The 23,524-nt window shown below is 23.8% G+C and overlaps 4 protein-coding genes and 1 pseudogene across 5 annotated transcripts; 2 read left to right on the forward strand and 3 right to left on the reverse strand.

Annotated features, from left to right (window-relative positions):
* Positions 1–1,797: 1,797 nt before the first annotated feature.
* MKS88_003530 (uncharacterized protein) lies at positions 1,798–4,563 on the reverse strand (the record flags this gene model as incomplete). The annotated part of the gene is made up of 3 exons (XM_067216630.1): positions 1,798–3,845; positions 4,152–4,295; positions 4,524–4,563. 3 exons carry the CDS (start codon positions 4,561–4,563, stop codon positions 1,798–1,800), a joined length of 2,232 nt encoding a protein of 743 aa, XP_067072345.1.
* A 5,807-nt stretch (positions 4,564–10,370) lies between these two features.
* On the forward strand, positions 10,371–13,064 carry MKS88_003531 (annotated as a pseudogene). Its single transcript has 11 exons — positions 10,371–10,393; positions 10,481–10,570; positions 10,734–10,800; positions 11,038–11,145; positions 11,284–11,448; positions 11,654–11,731; positions 11,854–11,927; positions 12,191–12,357; positions 12,459–12,498; positions 12,707–12,830; positions 12,999–13,061. Coding segments are annotated over exons 1-11 (999 nt in total).
* A 437-nt stretch (positions 13,065–13,501) lies between these two features.
* MKS88_003532 (uncharacterized protein) lies at positions 13,502–14,434 on the reverse strand (the record flags this gene model as incomplete). The annotated part of the gene is made up of 1 exon (XM_067216631.1): positions 13,502–14,434. The coding sequence occupies one exon, from the start codon at positions 14,432–14,434 to the stop codon at positions 13,502–13,504; it is 933 nt and encodes a 310-aa protein (XP_067072346.1).
* Positions 14,435–16,993: 2,559 nt separating this feature from the next.
* Positions 16,994–18,736, forward strand: MKS88_003533 (signal recognition particle receptor subunit alpha; the record flags this gene model as incomplete). The annotated part of the gene is made up of 1 exon (XM_067216632.1): positions 16,994–18,736. One exon carries the CDS (start codon positions 16,994–16,996, stop codon positions 18,734–18,736), a length of 1,743 nt encoding a protein of 580 aa, XP_067072347.1.
* Positions 18,737–20,756: 2,020 nt separating this feature from the next.
* On the reverse strand, positions 20,757–21,212 carry MKS88_003534 (nucleoside diphosphate kinase; the record flags this gene model as incomplete). The annotated part of the gene is made up of 1 exon (XM_067216633.1): positions 20,757–21,212. One exon carries the CDS (start codon positions 21,210–21,212, stop codon positions 20,757–20,759), a length of 456 nt encoding a protein of 151 aa, XP_067072348.1.
* Positions 21,213–23,524: the final 2,312 nt, after the last annotated feature.

The following is a 23,524-nucleotide window of genomic DNA, read 5'->3' on the forward strand; positions in this document are numbered from 1 at the left end:
TAATCGTTTAATTTTTTTTTTTTTTCGTACGTATTTAGAATAGGTGAGCAATACACGAAGTGCAACGAAATTACAAAATTGAAAAATAAATTAAATATATTTACAGTTATTTTAAAGATATACATACATGCATACACATATAAATGTATATATATATATATATACATATACATACACGTATGTATGTACATATACATATATTTGCTTATATGTATCTTTTAAAAGGTTTATTTTGTTCTTGTACATACGTAGTTATATATATTTGCACACGTGTACATTTATTTGCGCTTAAATTTATACAAGCTTGTACGTATATATGCGTGTATATTTATAGATATATGTATATATACATATATATGCATACTTACGTTTACATATGTACATGTATATATTTATGTATGTATATTTTGGTAAGGAAAAAAAAAAGGGGGAAATTAAAAAAATAAAATGTAAAGTGTATAAAATGTAAAAAGGCTAAAATCTATGCACGCTTCATGCATATATTTACGTATGTGTGCTTTCTACCCCCGCACATTTATATATGTTAAAGCATGCGTATGAAATACGGGAAAACTTTAAAATGTAAGTGTTATCATAAAATGCGACTATTATATGTATATTATTGAATGATGGAATGTAACAGTTAATTTTGTTCGGCATGTATAAATATATTTTTTCTATACCCTTATATACACACACATAGCATAATATGCATGTACGTACGTATGTAGATATGTCGATGGGAACGCAGTTAACATGTTGGTGTACACGCATACTTTTTTAGTTTAAACACTTCAAATGGAATATATTACATCTCTTGTTATAATAAATAACTCTTTGGAAAACATGTATTCGAGAAAATGGACTACTTCACATCTATCTATATCTATATCTATCTACCTATATATATATATATACATATATACATAGGTATATGTATGCGTGTAAATGATACATTACTCCATCCCTCCACTCAGCAGTATAGGCTCGTATTTTGCACTTGGCAAGGTGTTTCCTTATATAACTGAGAATCACATATGCACGCATGTATATGTACATACATACGTACATACATACATACATACATACATACATACATACATACATACATACATACATACATACATACATACATACATACATACATACATACATACATACATACATACATACATACATACATACATACATACTATATATATATATAAATCCATGTGCGATAAACGATATAGTACTTCATTCCTTAAAAAACAAAAAAAAACACTCATACCGTCTCAAAATATAAAAGCACCACTTTATAAACATAAAAGCACACATTACACCATATTTATGTAAACTAAAATGCATATATTAAAACAACTCCACAAAAAATGAACACATACATAAAAAAACTATATGACACAATTTATAACTCTACTACAAAACCTTAAAAAAAAAAAAAAAAAAAAAAAAAAATTAAGCATTAAACATTAAACAGTTAACATTAAACGGTTAACATTAAACGGTTAACATTAAACGGCTAATATTAAACAGTTAATATTAAACAGTTAACATTAAACAGTTAACATTAAACAGTTAACATTAAACACTATACAGTAAACAGAAAACACTAAACAGTGTACATTAAATAATAAACACTAAAACTAACATTCCTAATAATCAACTAACAAAAACTCTTAAACCATGAACCCTTATACCTAACCAGAAAACTATTAACCTTAACTCTCAACCCTAACCCCGCTTCTTATAACCCTAAACTTTAAAAAAAAAAAAAATTCAACCCAACCTTATCCCGGTTCACTTACTCTGCTCGTTCATATTTCTCATTTCCCTCATTCGTGCCTTCCTTGTGTCTAGAGAGTTAATACCCTTGCTGTTCATGTTAAAATTACTACTATTGCCATAGTTAGAAGATTTATTAAATGGTTCATGTGCTATTCCTCCATTTGTATTTGAGTTTACTAAATTAGTTTTAAATACTTTATTGTTTTTTTCCTCATTCCTATTGTTCATATTATTGCTGTTTTTGTATATATTGTTAATTTTAAGATCATCATTATTTTTATTAAAGACGTTTTTATTATTTCCCGATATATGGGGCGCTACCTGAAAATTCATATTCATCATTTTGTTATTATTATTTCCATAATTATTTTTCATATTGTTCATGTTATTATGGTTCGCGCTATTATTATACATTCTCACGATCTTATTGTTCAGGCTATTATTATTATTGTTAATATTACTATTATTATTATTACTATTATTATTATTATTATTATTACTATTAGTACTATTATTATTATTCATGTTATTCATACCATTCAAGTGATTAATGTTACTAACACTGTTCATACCACTCATATTGCTGCTCTTTTCATCGATCATATTATTCCTATTATTTGTGTTTGTATTCCTCCAGTTACTCTCTGTGTCGATATCTTTTTTTTTAAAATTTCTTTCTTCCTTTTTATCATTTCTTCTTATGTAATTCATATTATTTCCTTGTATTCCAGGCAGGTTATTCATCATCTTTACATTTCCCATGTCTTCTGTATTATAATTATTATTATTACTATTATTATTACTATTATTATTATTATTATTACTATTATTATTATTACTGTTGTTATTGCTACTACTGTTGTTATTGCTACTACTATTGTTATTGCTACTACTATTGTTATTGCTACTATTATTGTTATTGTTGTGCGCAAAATTTTTCGCGTTCCTGTTATAATTGTTCGCCTTGAACACGACATTGTTATTGCTATTGTTATTGTTACTGTTATTAACACTGTTGTTGATATTTGTATTACTGTTGTTGTTATTACTACTGTTCATATCATTAATTTTACCTTGATTCATATAGTGCTGACCCCCCATCGGTGAGTACCTATTATTTCCTTGATCGTTTCGCTCGTATACTCCATCTTGTTGCATATTGTTCATATTGTTCATCATGGTGTTCCTCTGCTGGTGTAGATTTACCTGCATGTTCATATTTTGACCCATCTGTTGACCCATTTGTTGACCCATTTGTTGACCCATTTGTTGACCCATTTGTTGACTCATTTGTTGACCCATTTTTTGACCCATTTTTTGACCCATTTTTTGACCCATCTTCATAAACTTCTTCTGCATAGATCCTTTACTTTCAATATTTTCAAAAAAGGAATTTTCCTCGTAAATGCCAGTGGGTGGTTGAGGTGGTGGGTTTTGCATTCCTCTTTTTAAAAAACATCTAAAACCTATCATATGTTTTCCTTTAAACCCAGGAAGTAGAAAACCATTCATTATTTCATTGTCATTAATATTATTGTCATTGTTATTACTATTATTACTATTACTATTATTATTCATTATATTATTATTATTATTATCATTCATTAAATTATTATTTATTCCACTGAACTCATTTGATCGTTCATACCACTTCTTCGAGTTGTTATCATTTCTTTTTAGTCCATCAAACAAATTCATTCCAAATTTCTTTTTATCATTTAACCCGTTACCTTTCATTCGTTCTATACCTCCAATATTATTATTAAGATGCAAATGATGATTACTATTATTATTATTAATACTATTGTTCATAAAATTGTCTTCACCTTTCTTTAAATCTTTCCCCTGCTTTTTTTTCTTATCCTTATCTTTGGTTAATTCTGATTTTATTTTCTCAGTAGATTCTAATAAATCAGGAAACGATTCATCATCAATTTTTTTCTCTTTCTCTTCTCCTTGTTCGTCATTGTTCTTTTCATCTTTCTTTTTCCATGCGGGTCCTGACTGCTTTGCGTTAAGTCCTATGTTGGCCGCTCTTCCTCGAACACTCACACTTATGCCTACATTACGTCCACAAAGGCAGAAGGAAATTAAAAAAATAAAAATAAAATAAAACAGTAAAAATGATACAATCGAATTTACGGAGCGTCGTGTGGTAAAAAGAAAAAGCAAAACATACGCACACACAAATATATATATATATATATATATATGTATAAACATATACGTTCACATACACATATAGATAAACACACACCCACATACGTACATACGACGGGGAAAATATCAACGTAAAATTCGACAAAACAAAAAAAACAGCATCCCTCCAAATAAAGACATAAAAAGCACTAGAGCTAATTTATTACCCTTCTTCAAGGAGTTTCCTATCAACAAATGCTTTCCTAACGACACACTGTTTACAAGCGATATATCATTCTCTTCTGAATTTTCTAAAGTTTTCTTTGAAATATCATCCTCTTTTTTTACATTCTCTTCTTTATTTGTTTCCCCTTCAGAAAAAAAAAAAAAAAAAAAGCGTCGTTACGTTATGAATGTACACACATATACACATATACGTATAAACGCGTATACACATATACAACATACTAGCACACCCGCAGCACTAGGCAGCGGTATATAACCTTTAGTTACAGCGATAAAAATGCACATGTACGTAAAACAAAAAAAAAAAAATTAAGTCGATAACACATTTTTTAATTTTTTCTTTTATGGCTTACTTTTTTTGTTATTCTCATTATTTATTTCCTTATCTTCCATGTTTTAACAAAATTTCATTTACAATTTCATAATTTTAATTTTTTTTTTTCCCCTATTTTTCCAATTTTACGTATATACCTATTTTTCCTTATTTTAAAATATATATATCACAAAAGTACACGTTGAACGATAAATAATTACTAAAAATAGGTATACTTGTACATGTAATGGAACTGAATAATAGGATAAAAAATAAATTATTGTTGTAAAAATAAGCAGGTGGGGTAGGGGTAATAATATCTTATAAGCAAAATATATGGTTGAATATATAAGAGATTGAAGAAAAAGAATAAAGAGATATATGTACCAACAAAGTGAACAAATGAATGCATGAGTAAATGAATAAATGAATGTACATATATATAAATGAATAAAAAAATGAGTATACAAATGAATATACAAATGAATATACAAATGAGTATACAAATGAATATACAAATGAATATACAAATGAGTATACAAATGAGTATACAAATGAATATACAAATGAATATACAAATGAATAAATAAATGAATATATATATAAAACCCCATACACTTCAACGCTTTAAAATAAATTATTTATTCAATATATATATATATATATATATATATGTACTTTACGCTAGCTCCTGAACACTTCGCAAAATTTTAGTAAAATGGAAAGTAAAAATAAGAAAAAATCATAGAGGAGTTTACGTATAATGTATACACATATGTATAAGTATGTATGAGTCTAAGCATGTAAGTAAATATATATATATATATATATATATATTTTGTATGTATATTGCATGTGTATTATATGTATATTACATGTGTATTATATGTATATTATACGTACATTATATGTGTATTATATGTATTATTATACGTATATTATATGTATATTACATGTATGCATTTCATTAATGAATAAAACGAAATTACTGTAAAACACTGCTGTTACAAAAATATTAAAATGAGATTAATATATAAAGTAAAATTAAAATAAATGAGTTAAAATTGTGAAAAGCGTAAAAATGAATTTGATAAAACCCCTGAAGTAAAATATGCGAAAAAAATAAAAAAAAATGAAAAATAAGTATAAAAAATTTAAGAAAAAAATATAAAGAAATTGATATAAAAGCATAAAAATATTGAGATAAAAGAATAAAAAAGTTGAGATAAAAGAATAAAAAAGTTGAGATAAAAGAAAAAAAAAGTTAAGATAAATGTATAAAAGTATTGGAAAGATGTACAAAAATATTGAGAAAAAAATACAAAAATATTGAGAAAAAAGTATAAAAATATTGAGAAAAAAGTATAAAAATATTGAGAAAAAAGTATAAAAATATTGAGAAAAAAGTATAAAAATATTGAGAAAAAAGTATAAAAATATTGAGAAAAAAGTATAAAAATATTGAGAAAAAAGTATAAAAATATTGAGAAAAAAGTATAAATAAAAATATTGAGAAAAAAGTATAAATAAAAATATTTCAAGAAAAGTAAATATAACAATAATATATTATATATATGCGTAAAAAATGCATACATAATATTTATATTATATAAATATTATATATGCATATAACTATATATATATATATGCGTATATATATATATGAAGTTAAAAAGTGAGGAAAAAAAATATGGATGACAATAACATAGTATGATATGCAAGAATGTAAGCAGTACCATGAAATAAAGAATTATTATCGAAATTTGCACAAAAATAAAAAAAATAAAATAAAAAATTTGTAAAAAATATGTAATATACTGCGTATATATGCAAATACATATATATAACATATACATATATATATATATATATATATGCATACACGTATACATATTTATACATATTATGTTGTGCAAATGTTTGGCATATGAAATAAATTTATTTTGCTATTTTATCCCTATACTTACTTTATTACCTTATTACCTGGTTTTTTATATTATATATGTAATATATATATATATATATATATATATATATATATATATATATATATATTTATATATAGATAGAGAGAGAGAAAACTTTTTTGTAATCTAAAAAGAAAGCAAATGAGAATATGTAGTCATTTTATAGGTTAGTATTGTATGGTAAAATTACTGACAATTTTATTTTTTTTATCTTTTCTCTTTCTCATATACACATTTTATACATGTATATATATATGTATATATATATATATATATATATATATATATGATATGTGCATGTAATGACATTATATTATATAAAAAGCTGGATAACACATTTATATAATAATGCAATATAACTCAACATAGAATACAACGTGTAACCTACGTATTATTTCCTTTATTTATTTTACACTCGTATGAAAATATTATAAAAATAATCCCATAATAAAATATGCCATATAAGAAAATAAAAAAAATTAAGATTGCTATATTAAAGTGATATTGTAGAAAATTACGAGGAAATTTATGAAGTCGCCCATATGTACTTGATCTTATATATATATATATACCTACTTCATTTAACACTACACATGTATATAATATATATATATATATATATATATATATAGGTATATATATATAGGTATCGTCGTGCACATATTTGATGAGAGCGTGTTACGAGTATATGGATACTTATAATCCTGTTTTTATATAAATTTCAAACCTTATTACTTTATGTGAACAAATATATGTATATGTAAATATTTATACATAAATATATGTGTTATGCCTACTATTCTGAAATCGTGTATTGATGTAAGTACCAGGGGGAGAAAAGAAATAAAATATATAAATTTGTAAAAGGAATATTTTATTATAACCTGTGCATAATTTTCTTTTTCTTTTACTTTCTTTTTTTTTTTTTGTTTTATCGTCCTTTTGAGTTTTTATTTTCAACAAATACAGGATTTGCTATTCTTACGAAAGTGCACATAAAATTTGTATTTAAATTTTTGTTTATTTTTTTTTTTATATTTTTCAAAAAAATTTAGTTTTAGATTATCTACATTTTTTTTTCTTGGTTTATATGTTTCTTAATACATCATTTTAATGTTTCAAAATATGTATTTCCAATTTTCGTTCATAAAACGCACCAAAAAGAAAAAAAAAAAAAAAAAAAAAAAAAAAAAAAAAAAAAAAAAAAAAAAAAAAAAAAAAAAAAGTCAAAGAAAAGGAAAAGAAAAGAAAAAAGATAAAACGTATCCTAACAAAACGAAACAAAATGTCGTATTAGGTAAAAATTCTTTCCTCTAACATGAGAATTTGTCATATGTTATTAATATAGTAGATTTCATACGAACTCCACATCTGAGTGTTCATTTTATTCATTATAAAACGATATTTCATAAGGAAGCAGATTAGCAAAATATTTTTTTTTCATAAAATTTAATGAAAACTTAAAAGAAGTGGTATCCCACTACGCATACATGTGGGCATATATACTCATATATAATATATATATATATATATATATATATATAATATATATATGTTACGCATATGTATACTTTCTTTTTTCTCTTTGTATTAAGGGTAGATTCGTCGAAAATTAGACATATATAATTAAGAGCTATATATTCTTTAAAAATAAATAAAAAAATATGTTTGTTTTTTCTTTCCTGCTTCTTTAAGCAATATATAAGTTATGCCAATAATAAATTATTTTTTATTGTACTAATACATTTTAGAGGTTGAGTTTACTATTCTTTGAACACTCATAGAAACGTAGATTGTTGTATAAGCAGAAGCAACCTTTATATACATATTCATGTAAGCAAATATATATATATATGTATATATAACAGCTGCATACAGTTTCTTATTTTTTTTGTGCCGTGTTATTTTATTCTCAACAACATAAATTAATCCAAAAACGTTTTTAAAAATAAGGCATATAATTAATATAAAGGTATATAACTAAAATATATATATATATATATATATATATATATATATAATATATATATTTTTTTATTTATATTATGTCAATCAGAAAATGGAATTAGAGAGATGTATAATCAATTCAGCTTTTCAAATATTATTTGTCATTATATATATAATAATAACTTTGTAATTTTTTTTTTTATATATTCCCATATGTCATATATGATACAAGAATTATAAATGCATTTTTCTACATGCATAAAATATTATATTATAAAAGACTTGAATTCAGTTTATGCAGTGAGCCCAAATAAAAAGATAGTTGCAATTTTTTTATAATGATTTTTTATTGTTGTTTTCTTTTTAATATTTTTAACCTTTTCGAGATTTTTTTTTTTATTATTATTTATTTTTATTGTTTTTTTTTTTTTTTTTTTTTTTTTTTGCTGTATCTTTATTATTCTACGTTATATATATATATATATATATATATATTCTTTACTTAATCATTTTACTTCCTTTTTTTTTAGATTTATTCACAATTATGCCAGGCTCTTTTTTCTTGCAACCGTACATATATATATATAAGTATATTTATTTATTTATTTTTAGCATTGTTTTTAAACATATATATATATATATATATATATTCATATGGATATTTTTAAAAAGCTATAAGATTACATTAATCTTTTTGTACATTCACATATAGAACTTTTTTTTTGTTGCTACATTTTACTTATAAACTTGTCATGTGCTACATATTTTGTAGTAAATGAAATATAAAATTATAAATAAGGTTGTATATACGGTTTAGAATTTTTGGAAGCTAAAGCTTTGTACTTTATATTTCAGCATAATTTAATTGAAGTAGCACCTATCTTCTTTTTTCTTATTTTATCCTTTGTTTTTTCTTATTTTATAATTTGTTTTTTCTAATTTTATCCTTTGTTTTTCCTTTTTTATTAACTTTATTTTTCCTTTTTTATTAACTTTATTTTTCCTTTTTTATTAACTTTATTTTTCCTTTTTTATTAACTTTATTTTTCCTTTTTTATTAACTTTGTTTTTCCTTTTTTATTAACTTTGTTTTTCCTTTTTTATTTCTTTTTTTTTCGAGGACTTCTTATATACAAACCGCGCATTGTGAATTTGTCATTTTTTTGTTTAGTGCAATTGTAATTTTTTTTTTTTGTACGTAAGTATATATTGAATTAAATATTCCACACAAAAAATAAAAAAAAAAAAGGAAATAGGAAATAGAAAATAGAAAAAAGGAAATAGAAAATAGAAAAAAGGAAATAGAAAATAGAAAATAGAAAAAAGGAAATAGAAAATAGAAAATAGAAAAAAGGAAATAGAAAACAGAAAAAAGGAAATAGAAAATAGAAAACAGAAAAAAGGAAATAGAAAATAGAAAACAGAAAAAAGGAAATAGAAAATAGAAAACAGAAAAAAGGAAATAGAAAATAGAAAACAGAAAAAAGGAAATAGAAAATAGAAAACAAAAAAAAGGAAATAGAAAATAGAAAACAAAAAAAAGGAAATAGAAAATAGAAAATAGAAAAAAGGAAATAGAAAAAAGAATATATTAATTTTGTTTATACAATTCGTAAAACATATTCGAAATATCCTACTCGAAAATGTAAAGAAAAAATATATTGGCAAAAAAAAAACAAAAAAAAAGTTGTAGATATATATATCAAATATATGCTTATAAGCGTATGTGTGTATATATATATACATGTGTATAGTTATGTAGTAATGTATTTTTGTATATTATATATATATATATATATATATATAAATATGTATGGGCGTATTAGCGCATGTAAATAGAACATATCCTAATCTTATTTTTCCGTCGAAACATGAAAAAGAAAATCCTCTTAAATATGAATGTCTTTCATAAATATACATATATATAATATAATTGTGTTTCTTTTACAATTACAGAACATTAATCAACAAATATGTGTTACCATTTATTTTTATAGTTCGTTTAGCAACCTAGTCGATTTGAGATATATATATAATATGTATACAATAACATATACTTATAAATATTACTATTTCCTTACAGGAGGTGTTACATTTTGGGGGCGTCACTGTCAGCGTCGCTTTTGTTATCATTTACAAATAATTTTTTAGATTTTCAAACGAAGCTTATTATGTTAGGATACTACTTCATTTTTATGTTCATTAATTAAACATACAAGCATACTAACACCAGACGTTTTTTTTTTGCTTAAGTATATAAATATATATATATATAATATATATATATATATATATTTTTTTTTTTTTTTTTTTTTTTTTTTTTCCTCTTTTTATAGATCCCTGTTAACATTATTTTTTAACGTTTTAACGTTATCATGTGTTATGAAAAAATACGGAGATTCAGTCAAAAATGATATTGCCTCATTGATTATAAATTTATGCATTATTTTTTATTTACCACTAATTTTGTTTATGCAATTTTTTGTAAAAAATAAAAAAGAAAAGATATAGAAAAAAAAAAAAAAAAAAAAAAAAAAATTAAGGCCAGAGCTAAAGCTATAATTATAAAAGAAACATTTGTAATTATTGATTATTACACATATATGTTTTTTTATATAAATTTTATTTTTTCCCCTTTAGTCAACAAGTGAGGTAAAATCGTTTATCAAATATGTATTCCCTAGTGTAGTTTTTCACCCGTATGAAAAATCATATATGGAAAATTGTAACTCGTTCGAAAAAATACATGTACTAAAAAAAAAAAAATTGATGAAGAAAAAATAAATAATTAACCTTAAAATTTGAATATAATACTGCATATCATTCCTTTTTTTTTGTTTTTTTTAATCCCCTTTTTTGTTATATATTTTTTTTTTTTTATCGAAGGACAAATTTGACTTCTTTATAATAGCTCATTTATTTGGATGGTTTGTTAAAGCATTTTCAGCTCGAAAATTTTATCTTTTACAAGCTAACAGTATAATATTTGAGTTATTAGAATTAAGATTTCAACATTTGCTTCCAAACTTTTATGAATGTTGGTGGGATCATGTAAGTATCATGAAAGAGGCGAAAAAGATAAAAATAATAATACAAAAAAGGGAAATATATATATATATTCTACCTGTATTTTAGTATTGATCATGTGCAACTCTTTTTATATTAATTTTTCGGAACACCAAAAGTATTATGCATTAATATATATCTACATATCCATATATATATGTGTGCATTTTTATACTTTACCCTTTTATAGATATTTTTGGATGTTGTAGGCTGCAATTTCATTGGAATTACATTGGGCATGTTATTTATAAAATATTTTAATATAGAAGTATGAAACTAAAATTATGACCAAGTCATGTATATAAGTATATACATATGATTTTTTTTTTATAAACTTATAACCTTATTTTGTTTTGTTAATTTTGTAATCATTTTTTTTTTTTTTTTTAGTTATATAACTGGGAAGTTCCTGATAAAATTAAACCAAAAAACAAGAATATAATATTTCCAGCATTAGACAGATTGTAATTTTATATGCATAAATAAATGTATACAATAATTTAGATATGCATTAATTCGCAATTTTGTATATTTACAAACATACGTACGTATATATATTATATATATATATATATATATATATATATATATCAATTTTAATTTTTACCATTTTAAAACTAGCTTTTTTTTAAACCTTACCAAGTCATAATTTTTTTTTTTCCATAATATATATATACATATATTCATACATACATGTATACATATATACATATATCAATATTTTCAGGCTCCGGAAACTGTTTAAAAATAGTGGCACTTTGATCGCATATATTTCTTATTCTTTATTCTTAAATATTATTGATTTAAACTTCTTTTTTCTAAAGGCGCAATTACAGTTACTCGAAACAAATTTTTTAGTATTAACACGAGAAGTCATAGTTATCATAATAGGATGTAATATTTTTAAAATATGTTTTAAATATTAAGCACGAAACAAAAAATATTCTGTAATTTTAAATATTAAGCTTTATCCATTTTTCTTTATTTCTTTTTAGTTAAGGGTGGCAAGCATTTATCGGAGGCATTTTCACAGGGGTAAAAAATATAATTTAATATATATATATATATATATATTTATACATACATACATACATACATACATACATACATACATGTATGTGTGTGTATATGAATGTGTAAGTATATAAACGTACATGTACTTATTTGTTAGCATTGTACATATATATAGTGTTTGCTATTTCTCTTATTTAATTTTTTTTCCCATTTTCCATTATTTTCATAGATTAAATACAAGACGAGTATTTTATCTTTTTTGTGCAAGTACATGTCTTCTATTAGAAGTCCTTTTGTCTGTAAGATGGATAGACAGCTTAGTATCCGATAAATCGGACCTAACTAATATTAAGGTAAATCATTCTTACCACTACCTACAACATATATATTCTACTACGTATCCCATTATGTTTGTGATTGCTCTGCTGACCCTTCCCATGATTGTTCGTACCATGGTGTACACAATTAAGCCATATATTCTTTTGTTAATTATTTCCTTTTAATTGTTTTATTCTTTATAGATGATATGGTATTCCATAACAACTGTGTTATCGTTATTCGTGGGTTTACTTTACATTAACGAATGATCATCCTTGTAATTAATTAAAATAAACAAAAGGTGGAAAAAAGGCAGTAATTCGTATAAACAATACCTGGAAAAACTTTTTTATTTTTTGTTTTTAAATTTTAATTGCTTCAAATGAGTAGGTATTTTATTTATAATTTAAAAAAAAAAAAAAAAAAAAAAAATTTATATGATATTTAATTCATATACGTTACATTATATATGCATATATTTTATGTATTTATATGTATTATAATCTATATCTATATCTATATATCTATATATATATATATATATACATATATATATATATATATATATACTCGGCATATATGTATATGCTATATATATTTTAATACTTCCAAAAAGTGAGAACAAAAATCAAATATAATATTATAAATCATATACACACCAATTTATTTCTTTGTTTTTCTTTTTTGTAATGGCATTAATATTTATTTAAAATAAAATATTTGACAATTTTTTTATTTTGCACATATATGGATTATGTTGTATTATTAACGTACATTTTTTTATGCTTTGTACATTTTTGTAAATTTCATTCTGAATTAAACTATAAATTTCCCTTTTTAATTTCAAGTCCTTTTCAATATAATATATAACAGCTATTAAAAAAAAAAAAATTTTAATTTCTTTGAAAAAATTAAAATTGTTATAACTAATGGTACTGTAATAATCATATAGGAGGTATTTTTTAATTATTTTTTGAATATCCTTTTTTGTGTAAAATTTGGAAACAAATGTATCTTTTGCAAAAAAATGTGTGCATTCATATTCGCAAATTTTATTTAAGGATACACAATCAGTAGTAAATGTGTTGTTTGCATTTAGTTCTTTTTTTATTTGATTTCTGGAACTACTCCCACTGCTATCGTATCTTGTGCTATTCTCATTTTTCAATAAACATTTCTCAAACATGGTTTTATCAAAAGAAAATTTAAATATAAGTAAATAAAAGAACAAAAACAGTTCTTTCAATATTTTCTTGTTTTCATCTATGTTCAAAAGTGTTAATGTGATACTTTTTATAATTTTTTCAACGCTGTTTAGTTTTTCTTTTAAATAATTTTCTTCTTTCTTTTTTTTTAAAAAATCGCTCAAATTTAATATATAATCACTGACATTTTTTTTTTTTGTTCCCTCAAAATGTGAACCTAACATATTAATTAAATTTTCCATGTTCAAAATTAATTTTACAAATAATTCCACAAAATTATTATTTATCTCTACATGTCTTTTTATATGCAATTTTACTGTATTTATTGCATATGTAATATCTATCTTTTCTTTTTCTGATGATAGAAGTATATTTTTTACGAAATTATATTTAATATTTTTTTTTAATAAAATTACAATATCACTATTATCCATCGCATACTACCTGTAGTTCCTTAACAACATAAAAAAAAAAAAAGAAAAAAATGTAACTTCTGAATATTTATTCTTTTACTGAGGGTTAAAAACATTTTATCATACTAATAATTGCTTAGCAATATACAAAAGACTAAAAAAAAACAAAAAACAAAAAAAGGGATAGAAAAAACTTGACAAAAGACTTTCAAAAAAATATATAACATAAATTGTATCATCACAGCAATATTTATACTATTTTTTTTTTAAATTTCAAAATATTGCGAATATTCTGTTTTTCCAACTACGCAGGGAGTTTTATATGCCATATACATCCATCCATCCATCCATTCAGAATTTCATTATGATAATTTTACACAACAATTCATATCACCCTCTTCAGCTAACAGTATGTACATGTGTGTACATATATATATGTATATGCCTCAACAATGTTTGATTTTTTCTCGTCTATCTTGCTGTATAGCCTTTTTACATATATCTTCACGCATTTATCAAATTTTGAAGTGTTCTGAAATCCACATAACGCATCATTGCACATTTTTATGCTTTTTTTTTTTTTTTTTTTTAATTTATTTACTTGCTCATTTTATATGTACTATTATAATTAACCAGGTGTTATTCATAAATAAAAATTAAAAAGTTTTACTCTGATGTTAGTAACTAGTAAGTATGCAAAGCGGAAAAACATAACATTTATCTTTCCTGTTTAGCTATGGCAGTAACACATACACATATATACATATGTATATAAAAATATACGCACAATGCTGTTTTTACAGAGGTAAAATGAACTTTTTTATTTGTACCAATATTACTTATAAAGGAAAAAGCAAAGGAGAAAAACAGAACAAAACAAAACAAAAAAAAAGAAAGAACAAAAGAAAAAGAAAGATTCTCACTATTACTGATCTTCAGAAATGTTTTTTCATTTTTATTGGTTACTTGGTTATGACATACATATTTTTTAAACATTTTTCTTTTCTTTTCAAGTGCATAAAAAAAATTCCTCTACAATTGATAAAGCCTTTTGTGGAAGTTACATTTTTATGTTTCACCATTATTTTTTTACAATTTATTTTTTCGTTTGTTTTTTAATTTCATTTCATCAATCGTTTTAATTAGATAGCCTATTTTTCACTTTTATTTTGTTATATAATTTATTTTTGCGTTACTTAAATTTATAATTTATTTATTTTTTTATTCTACTTATTTTATTTTATTATTCTACTTATTTTATTTTATTATTCTACTTATTTTATTTTATTATTCTACTTATTTTATTTTATTATTCTACTTATTTTATTTTATTATTCTACTTATTTTATTTTATTATTCTACTTATTTTATTTTATCTATTCATCTATTATTATTATTATTTTTTTTCTTTTTTTTTTCTTTTTTTTTTTTTTTTTTTTTTTTTTTTTTTTTTTCCTTTTTTTTTGTTTTGTTTTCATTCTTAAAAACATGGGTCAGTAAACGCAGTTACTAAATTATTTCAAAAGTCAGTTATTTTTACCTTTAAACTTTGTATATTAAAGGAATTTTTTTTTTTTTTTTTTATAAAAATTGTGTTTGTTATACAAATGTGCTCCAATATATTATTTACGTAAGGTTACGTATTTTACATATATTATGTATATATTTTTATTTTAATTATTTTTTATTCACTTCCCATTTACCATTTAAGCACATCCGGATCAATGTATATATATGGATGTGCCATTAGGTACTGTTCAAGCGTGACACGTAACGCGTACCACCATTATTTTGTATGTACATCTTTTTATATTATACCTTTTTATATCTAAACTTTTTATATCTAAACTTTTTATATCTAAACTTTTTATATCTTACCCTTATATATCTTACCCTTATATATCTTACCCTTTTATCCCTTATATATCTTACCCTTTTATATCTTACCCTTTTATATCTTACCCTTTTATATCTTACCCTTTTATATCTTACCCTTTTATATCTTACCCTTTTATATCTTACCCTTTTATATCTTACCCTTTTATATCTTACCCTTTTATATCTTACCCTTTTATACCTTACCCTTTTATATCTTACCCTTTTATATCTTACCCTTTTATATCTTACCCTTTTATATCTTACCTTTTTATTTCGTTTTTTTAAGTTTTGACCTTTTTATTAATTTTTTTTTTATCGTTTTTAAAATATGCATGAAAAGAGGTCCTCTTTTAAAATGCAGTAGACTCGAACAAGCACACACACATATACACATATGTAGATATACATATATATGTACATATGTATGTACATGTGGTATATTGAAAATGAGCATATTTTATGTGTCCTATATTTCACTTGCGTAGATGTATGTACAAACCGTTATTAGCACATTCCCCATATTGTATCAGTTCATATATATTTCCATTTTCATTTTGATTTTTTTTTTTTTTTTTTTTTTTCTTGCAATAATTTCCCTTTTAACATATTCAACACAAGTAATTTGCAGTATACCCCTTTGTATTACTCTTCCTCGTTCGCTTCTTATTCGTCCACATCCTTATCTTAAATGTATAAGAAAAAATGATTGACGTAGTTAACATTTTTAGCAAAGGAGGTGTCATACTGTGGTCATACAGTTTTTACGAAATAGACGACGAGACTATAAGAACAATTGTAAAATATGTTTTAATTGAAGAGAAGTATGATGAGTTTTCAAAAAAGTATAACAAGTATCATGCCAAATGGAAACTGCTAAATGATATGGACATTGTTATTCTTATTATTTATCAAGGCATCCAAAATTCTGCATATTTAGATAATTTGTTTATAAAAATTAAAAAAACTTTTATAAAATTATTACCAAAAAATTTAGATTATTTTAACGTTGATTTACCTTTAAATTTCGATAGACTCTTTTTAAAAATAGTAGAAGATATGGATAAAAATGTGGTAAATGTAAATATGAACAGTTCAGGTAAAAATAAACAGTCAAAAGGTAATAAATCAAGAAAGAAAAATGATAAAAGTGGTACAACTAGTCGAAGTAATCGAAATGATCGAAGTGATGAGAGTGACACAACCGATCTGAGTGAGGATGAAAATTATGACAAAAAAATCAAGGGACAAGGGGACGAAGAAGAGGAAGAAGAAAAAAAATTGCTTCTTAATGGAGAGGATAAGAGTTATTCTAATAATAAAAAAAAAAGCAAAATAAAAAAAACTGCCCGAGAATGGGAATTAAATCAAAAAATAACCAAAAAAGATATAGAAAAATTAGATTATTCTAAAAATGAAGAAAATATAAATCATTATAATGATAAGAACAAACAGTATGCTGAAGGTGATTTTGAAGATTCAAGTGACTGTACTAGTGATACGAAAAATAATATTTTAAATAAACTAAATGATTCTTTTCTTAAAGTATTTTCGTATAATAGTAAAATAGAAGAAGAAGATATTGAAACCATTTTAGAAGGAATAAAAAATAAATTACTCTCAAAAAATGTAGCAGTAGGTATATGTGATACTTTAATAAATAGAATGAAAGAAAATTTAATAGGAAAACGAAAAACACTTTTTGCAATGAATGTTAAAAAAACAGTGTCAACTGTCTTATCTGATACTATACAATCTATACTTACTCCAAAAGATTCTGTAGATGTATTACGAGCAGCTTTAGAAGCTAAGTCATTAGGACAGTTATACTCTATCGTTTTTTTAGGTGTAAATGGTGTTGGTAAATCAACGAATTTAGCTAAAGTTTGTTACTATTTAAAAAATAAAGGAAACTTAAAAATTATAATAGCAGCATGTGATACATTTAGAGCAGGAGCAGTTGAACAGTTACGTATACATGCCAACTGTTTGAATGTTTTTTTATATGAAAAAGGATATGGAAAAGATGCTGCTGCTATTGCGAAAGAAGCAATTTTATATGCAAAAAAAGAAAATTATGATGTTATATTAATTGACACTGCTGGAAGAATGCAAGATAATGAACCTTTAATGAGATCTCTTGGCAAATTAATTTTAATTAATAATCCCAATTTAATTTTATTTGTTGGTGAAGCATTAGTTGGAAATGATGCCATAGATCAACTAAAAAAATTTAATCAAGCTTTAATGGATGCTACTTGTAACACAAATAAAAGGACAATCGACGGAATAATTTTAACCAAATTTGATACCGTTGATGATAAAGTAGGCACTGCACTGTCCATGGTTTATTTAACCGGGAAACCAATTGTTTTTGTAGGCGTAGGTCAAAAATATACACACTTAAAAAAATTTAATGTAAATATGGTCGTTAAGGCATTAAGTTAACCTAGCCTCTCACCTGTAATAATGTTACTCAGCCAGCGAAAATATAAACAAACTGGGAACGCTGCATTACATAATAAAAATTAACGCAGAATTACACAATAATTAACGTAGCTTAGGGTGGGATTAGCAATACAGTAAATGACTCGTAAAACAAGCAACGAGAGAACAAATTATACTAAAAAAAAAAAAAAGCAAATAAAAAAAGTTATGAAAAATTGCACCAAACACCTGTACTGTTCAGAAAAAACAAGAAAAAAAAAAAAAAAAAAAGACTGTATTTTATGAATGTTGAGAAAAATTAATCAAAAAATAAGCAAGAAGTTTTTAAGTATATATAGTAGTTCACTTTCTGTTCCTTTTTTTTTTGTTTTGTTTTTTCTTTTTTTTGGAACAAAAATATTTTAATCCGAATGTGACCATCGATTGAAACGGATAAAAAGGAGAAAAAATACATTGACGTATATGTGTATGTATGTATGTATATGTATATATATATATATATGAACGAATAAGATATATTAATGTAAAAAGGAAAAACAAAATCAAGATAGCATTTTCATAAGTATATAATTCAAGTTGTTCACTAATACCATTATATATTGCGCATAAAATTGTATTGAATTAAGGTTTATTTTAAAAAATCTTTGATAAAAACGTTCTATGTTTTATATGGAATATGTTCACATCATATATATATCAAAAAGTTCGCGTAAGTACGAATAAGATTTATTTGTGGGTGTATATATATGTATATATGCAAATTTTCGTGTTAATTCGTATGTGTTTATTTATGCCTGTTTGTTTGTGGGCTTATGTGTATATATGCTTACGAATATGTGTGTATTTGAATAAATAATTAAAATGTTTTCATTCGGAAACTATATCCATTGTTCTTTGTCTTTATCTCATTTCCAGTTTCCAACTTTTCATTTTGCATTTCTTATTTCCTACTTTTTCTTTTTTTTTGGTACTTTAATTATATACATGCATATATATATATATATATATATATATATGTAACCTTTTAACAACAACTAACTTATGTTAGTTCTAAAAAATTGCACATTAAAACTGCTTTCAACGAGGGAGGATATATTCATCTTTTTTGGTGGACCCACATATATATACATTTATTTACCCAATTTAAGCTTTTATTTAATCACACCCATTTACTTATCTTTTTCCGTAATGAGTACATGGAAACGACACTAAACGGTACCTAAGGGAAATTTTTTTTTGCATATATACGTTATGAAATATCATAAGACTGGATTGAAATATTAATTATTGCACCCGTAGCTGACAATTGGACTATTCTGTTTAGCATAACTGCTCGTAATATACGTGTCATATGTGCACAAACATACGTATGTACATATAAACATTTATATGTACGTATACACATACCTGTACTTATTTTCACAAAACTAATAATAATCAAGTTAGCACATATTGGGATAAATTGCCTAACAGTCCATCGGATTTATTCAAATTTTTTAAACATAAAAAATCTAAGTCAGTCATGGAAAATAATTTTAATTGTTTTTTTTTTTTTTTTTTTTTTTTTTTTTTGTTTCTTTAGTGTTTCTGTTTTTATAATTCTTCTTCATTTGGAATGAAAAGAATGAACACCATTAAAAAAATAAAATAAAAAAAAAAAAATAAAATAAAAAATAAAAAATAAAATAAAAAATAAAAAATAAAAAATAAAATAAAAAATAAAAAAAAAAAATAAAAAATAAAAAAAATAAAAATAAAAATAAAAAATAAAAAATAAATGAATGTATAACACATACTATATATTATATAACATGTGTAAGAACAGGAAAAGATGTCAGAAAGGAGCTTTAACTATCTCTTTTTTTTTTTTGAAAAAACAGGGTAACAAACATAAAATTAAGTAATGTGCGTGTGAATGTGTGAGTGTGTATGTCTATTTCTATGTCTATGTGTACGTGTGTATGTACTTCATATTTATGTAACTCCTTATGTGTAAGAAAAACGTGGGGCCCTTGAATCCTTAGGACTGAACATAAACCCAGGAGTTCGTGTGATGTTTCCATTGCACTAATTCATCTGCTTTAAACCATATATTAATTTCTCTGTTAGCTGATGCAACTGAGTCACTACCGTGAATTGCATTCCTACTTACTTCTAAGCAGTAATCTCCTCGAATACTTCCTGTGTTACTGTTTAATGGGTTCGTTTCACCTATCATTTTTCTACCTTGCTTTACAATTTCCATTCCCTCCCAAACCATAGCTACAACAGGTCCCTTACTCATATAATCTACTAAGGTATTAAAAAAAGGCTTGTCAGACAACTCCTTATAATGTTCCTTTAGTATTTCCTTTGTTGGATTTAACATTTTTAAAGCTATCAATTTATACCCCTTTCTTTCAAAACGCTTTATTATTACACCAACTAATCCTCTCTGTACACCGTCAGGTTTAACCATAATAAAACTCTTTTCCATCTTTATACACTATATCTTACAAATTACATGAATATGTTTTATGTGAAAGAACATCTATATTGTTAATCTGCTTCTACAAAAAGGTCAAGCGGTAAAATTATCGGGGGTCGGGAAGGAAAAAAGCAACGAGTAGCAGGAAACAATAATAATATAAAATAAATAAATAAATAAATAAATATATATATATATATATTTGTGTACACTTTAAAAAATAAGAGGCATGAAGAAAAAGTGGGGAACAGTGGGAAAAAAGGAAAAATTCAAAATGTAAATAAATATTTAAATAAATAAGTAAATAAATTAATTAATGAAAAAAACAAAAAAAAAAAATATCCAAAATAACGAAAATGGCCAAAATGGCTAATATAGCAAAAGTAGCTAAAATAACAAAATGTGAAACGAAAAAATATTTGAAAAAGCTTTTTTAATAAATATTCTTTTAAAGGTATGTTCTCATTTAAATTTACTTCTCATGTTTGCAAAAATACGTTTCAACCGCCCATGCAGAGAGCACAATTATGCTTGTATTCGTACATTCTTTTATAATGCAGTTTATTTTTATTTTTATTTTATTTTTTTTTTTCCTTTTATATTATTTTTTTATATTTTATTTTTTATTTTTTTTTTTTTCTCTTTTTTTTTTTTTTTAAATTTTTACACTGTACCTTTTTTCGTTAAAAAAGAAAGTACTCATGTGATTTGATATTCTACACGGATCTTGTTTTTTCCTTTTATTTGATAGTAAGCCTACATTTTAATAGCGCATATTTTTGGACTTAAAGAGGAAAAGTGGAGAACAGAGGAGTACACGAGTTTAAAGAAGCAGGAATATAAATAAGCGTATGAATGCGTGTATATATATATATATATATATAGAGAGAGAGAGAGAGAGAGCGAGCGAGGAAAACTTTCATTTTGACAAGACATACTTTTTATTGTGCATACTTTAATATAAACTTTTCTTTTTCTTTTTTTTGTTGTTTATCTATTTTTACCTAGCTAAATATTGGGTTGTAATAGGAATCGATGCTTGTCTGTTGATCGTTGTTGTCTTATCTTATTAACTTATGTGTTTACCTGTCGTTTGTTCATATGTCTACCAATCATTTATATATCTAGCACATATTTTTTATTTTATATTTTTTATGTTTTTCGTTCTACGTTTTTTATATTTTATAATTATTCTTATTTTTTATTTTTTGTTTTTTATTTTTTATTTTTTATTTTTTATTTTTTATTTTTTGTTTTTTATTTTTTATCTTATATTTTTTATTTTATATTTTTTATTTTATATATTTTATATTTTTCATTTTTTGTGTTTACTCGTTGATACAATACACCTCATTAAAACAGGGCTATTTAAAACCTTCGGGTAGCATATGTATATTTATGTTAGACATATTTAGCGTTTACCTTTGGCACTTTTAAGATGCTCATCAGGGAACTTGTAGGAATATGTAGAATTACAGTTTTCTCATATTTTTCCTACCATTTTAAGAATTTTATTCTCTGTGTTTATTTTATTTTGCTTAATTTTAAAGACTCTACACATCATACATATATATTATATGGGTATATGTATGTGTACATATATGTATATATTTGTGTATACATGTATATATATGGGCATATGTACACATGCATGTATATATATATATATATATATATATGGTTTATTTCGTTACAGGAAATATAGAGATAATCATGCGCATAATTCTGCTATTATGTTATATCCCCTTTTTTTAATTCATTATTTCAATGATGAGCATATATACGTGTAAAATGTACATTTAGCGAAAGACGAGCTGATTATAAATTTTGTTTTACAGTTTGAAGTACCTATTCAATAAGACATTTTATTCATTTATCCTTTGTTCGTTTGTTGACTTATTTGATTATTTAATTAGGTAACTATATAATAATTTAATTATTTAATTTTTTTTTTTTGTTTGTTTTCTTCTTTTTTACGTAGACATTGATATTTATATGGGAACACATAACATATTAAGTACTTAACCAAACCAATCATGTTAACCACACCAACCATAGACGTGTATGCAGTGCATATATTTATGTCATATTATGTACACATGAAATTATGCACGTGTACATGTATGTATAACCGATTAGTCCTATTTTCCCCCTAGTGCTTGCCTATTTTTATTAGTACACTTTTCATCGACGTTTAAGATAATTTTTCGCTTCATGCGTCACTACCTTTATTTATGACAAAAAAAATATGTTCAACTTTTGAAACGAGACTACTCATTGTTATGTGGTAAAATCTGTTCATTACAAGATGAAAAAAAAAA

The sequence above is a fragment of the Plasmodium brasilianum genome, chromosome 11 (genome assembly GCF_023973825.1).
Source record: "Plasmodium brasilianum strain Bolivian I chromosome 11, whole genome shotgun sequence".
NCBI classification, from domain to species: domain Eukaryota; phylum Apicomplexa; class Aconoidasida; order Haemosporida; family Plasmodiidae; genus Plasmodium; species Plasmodium brasilianum.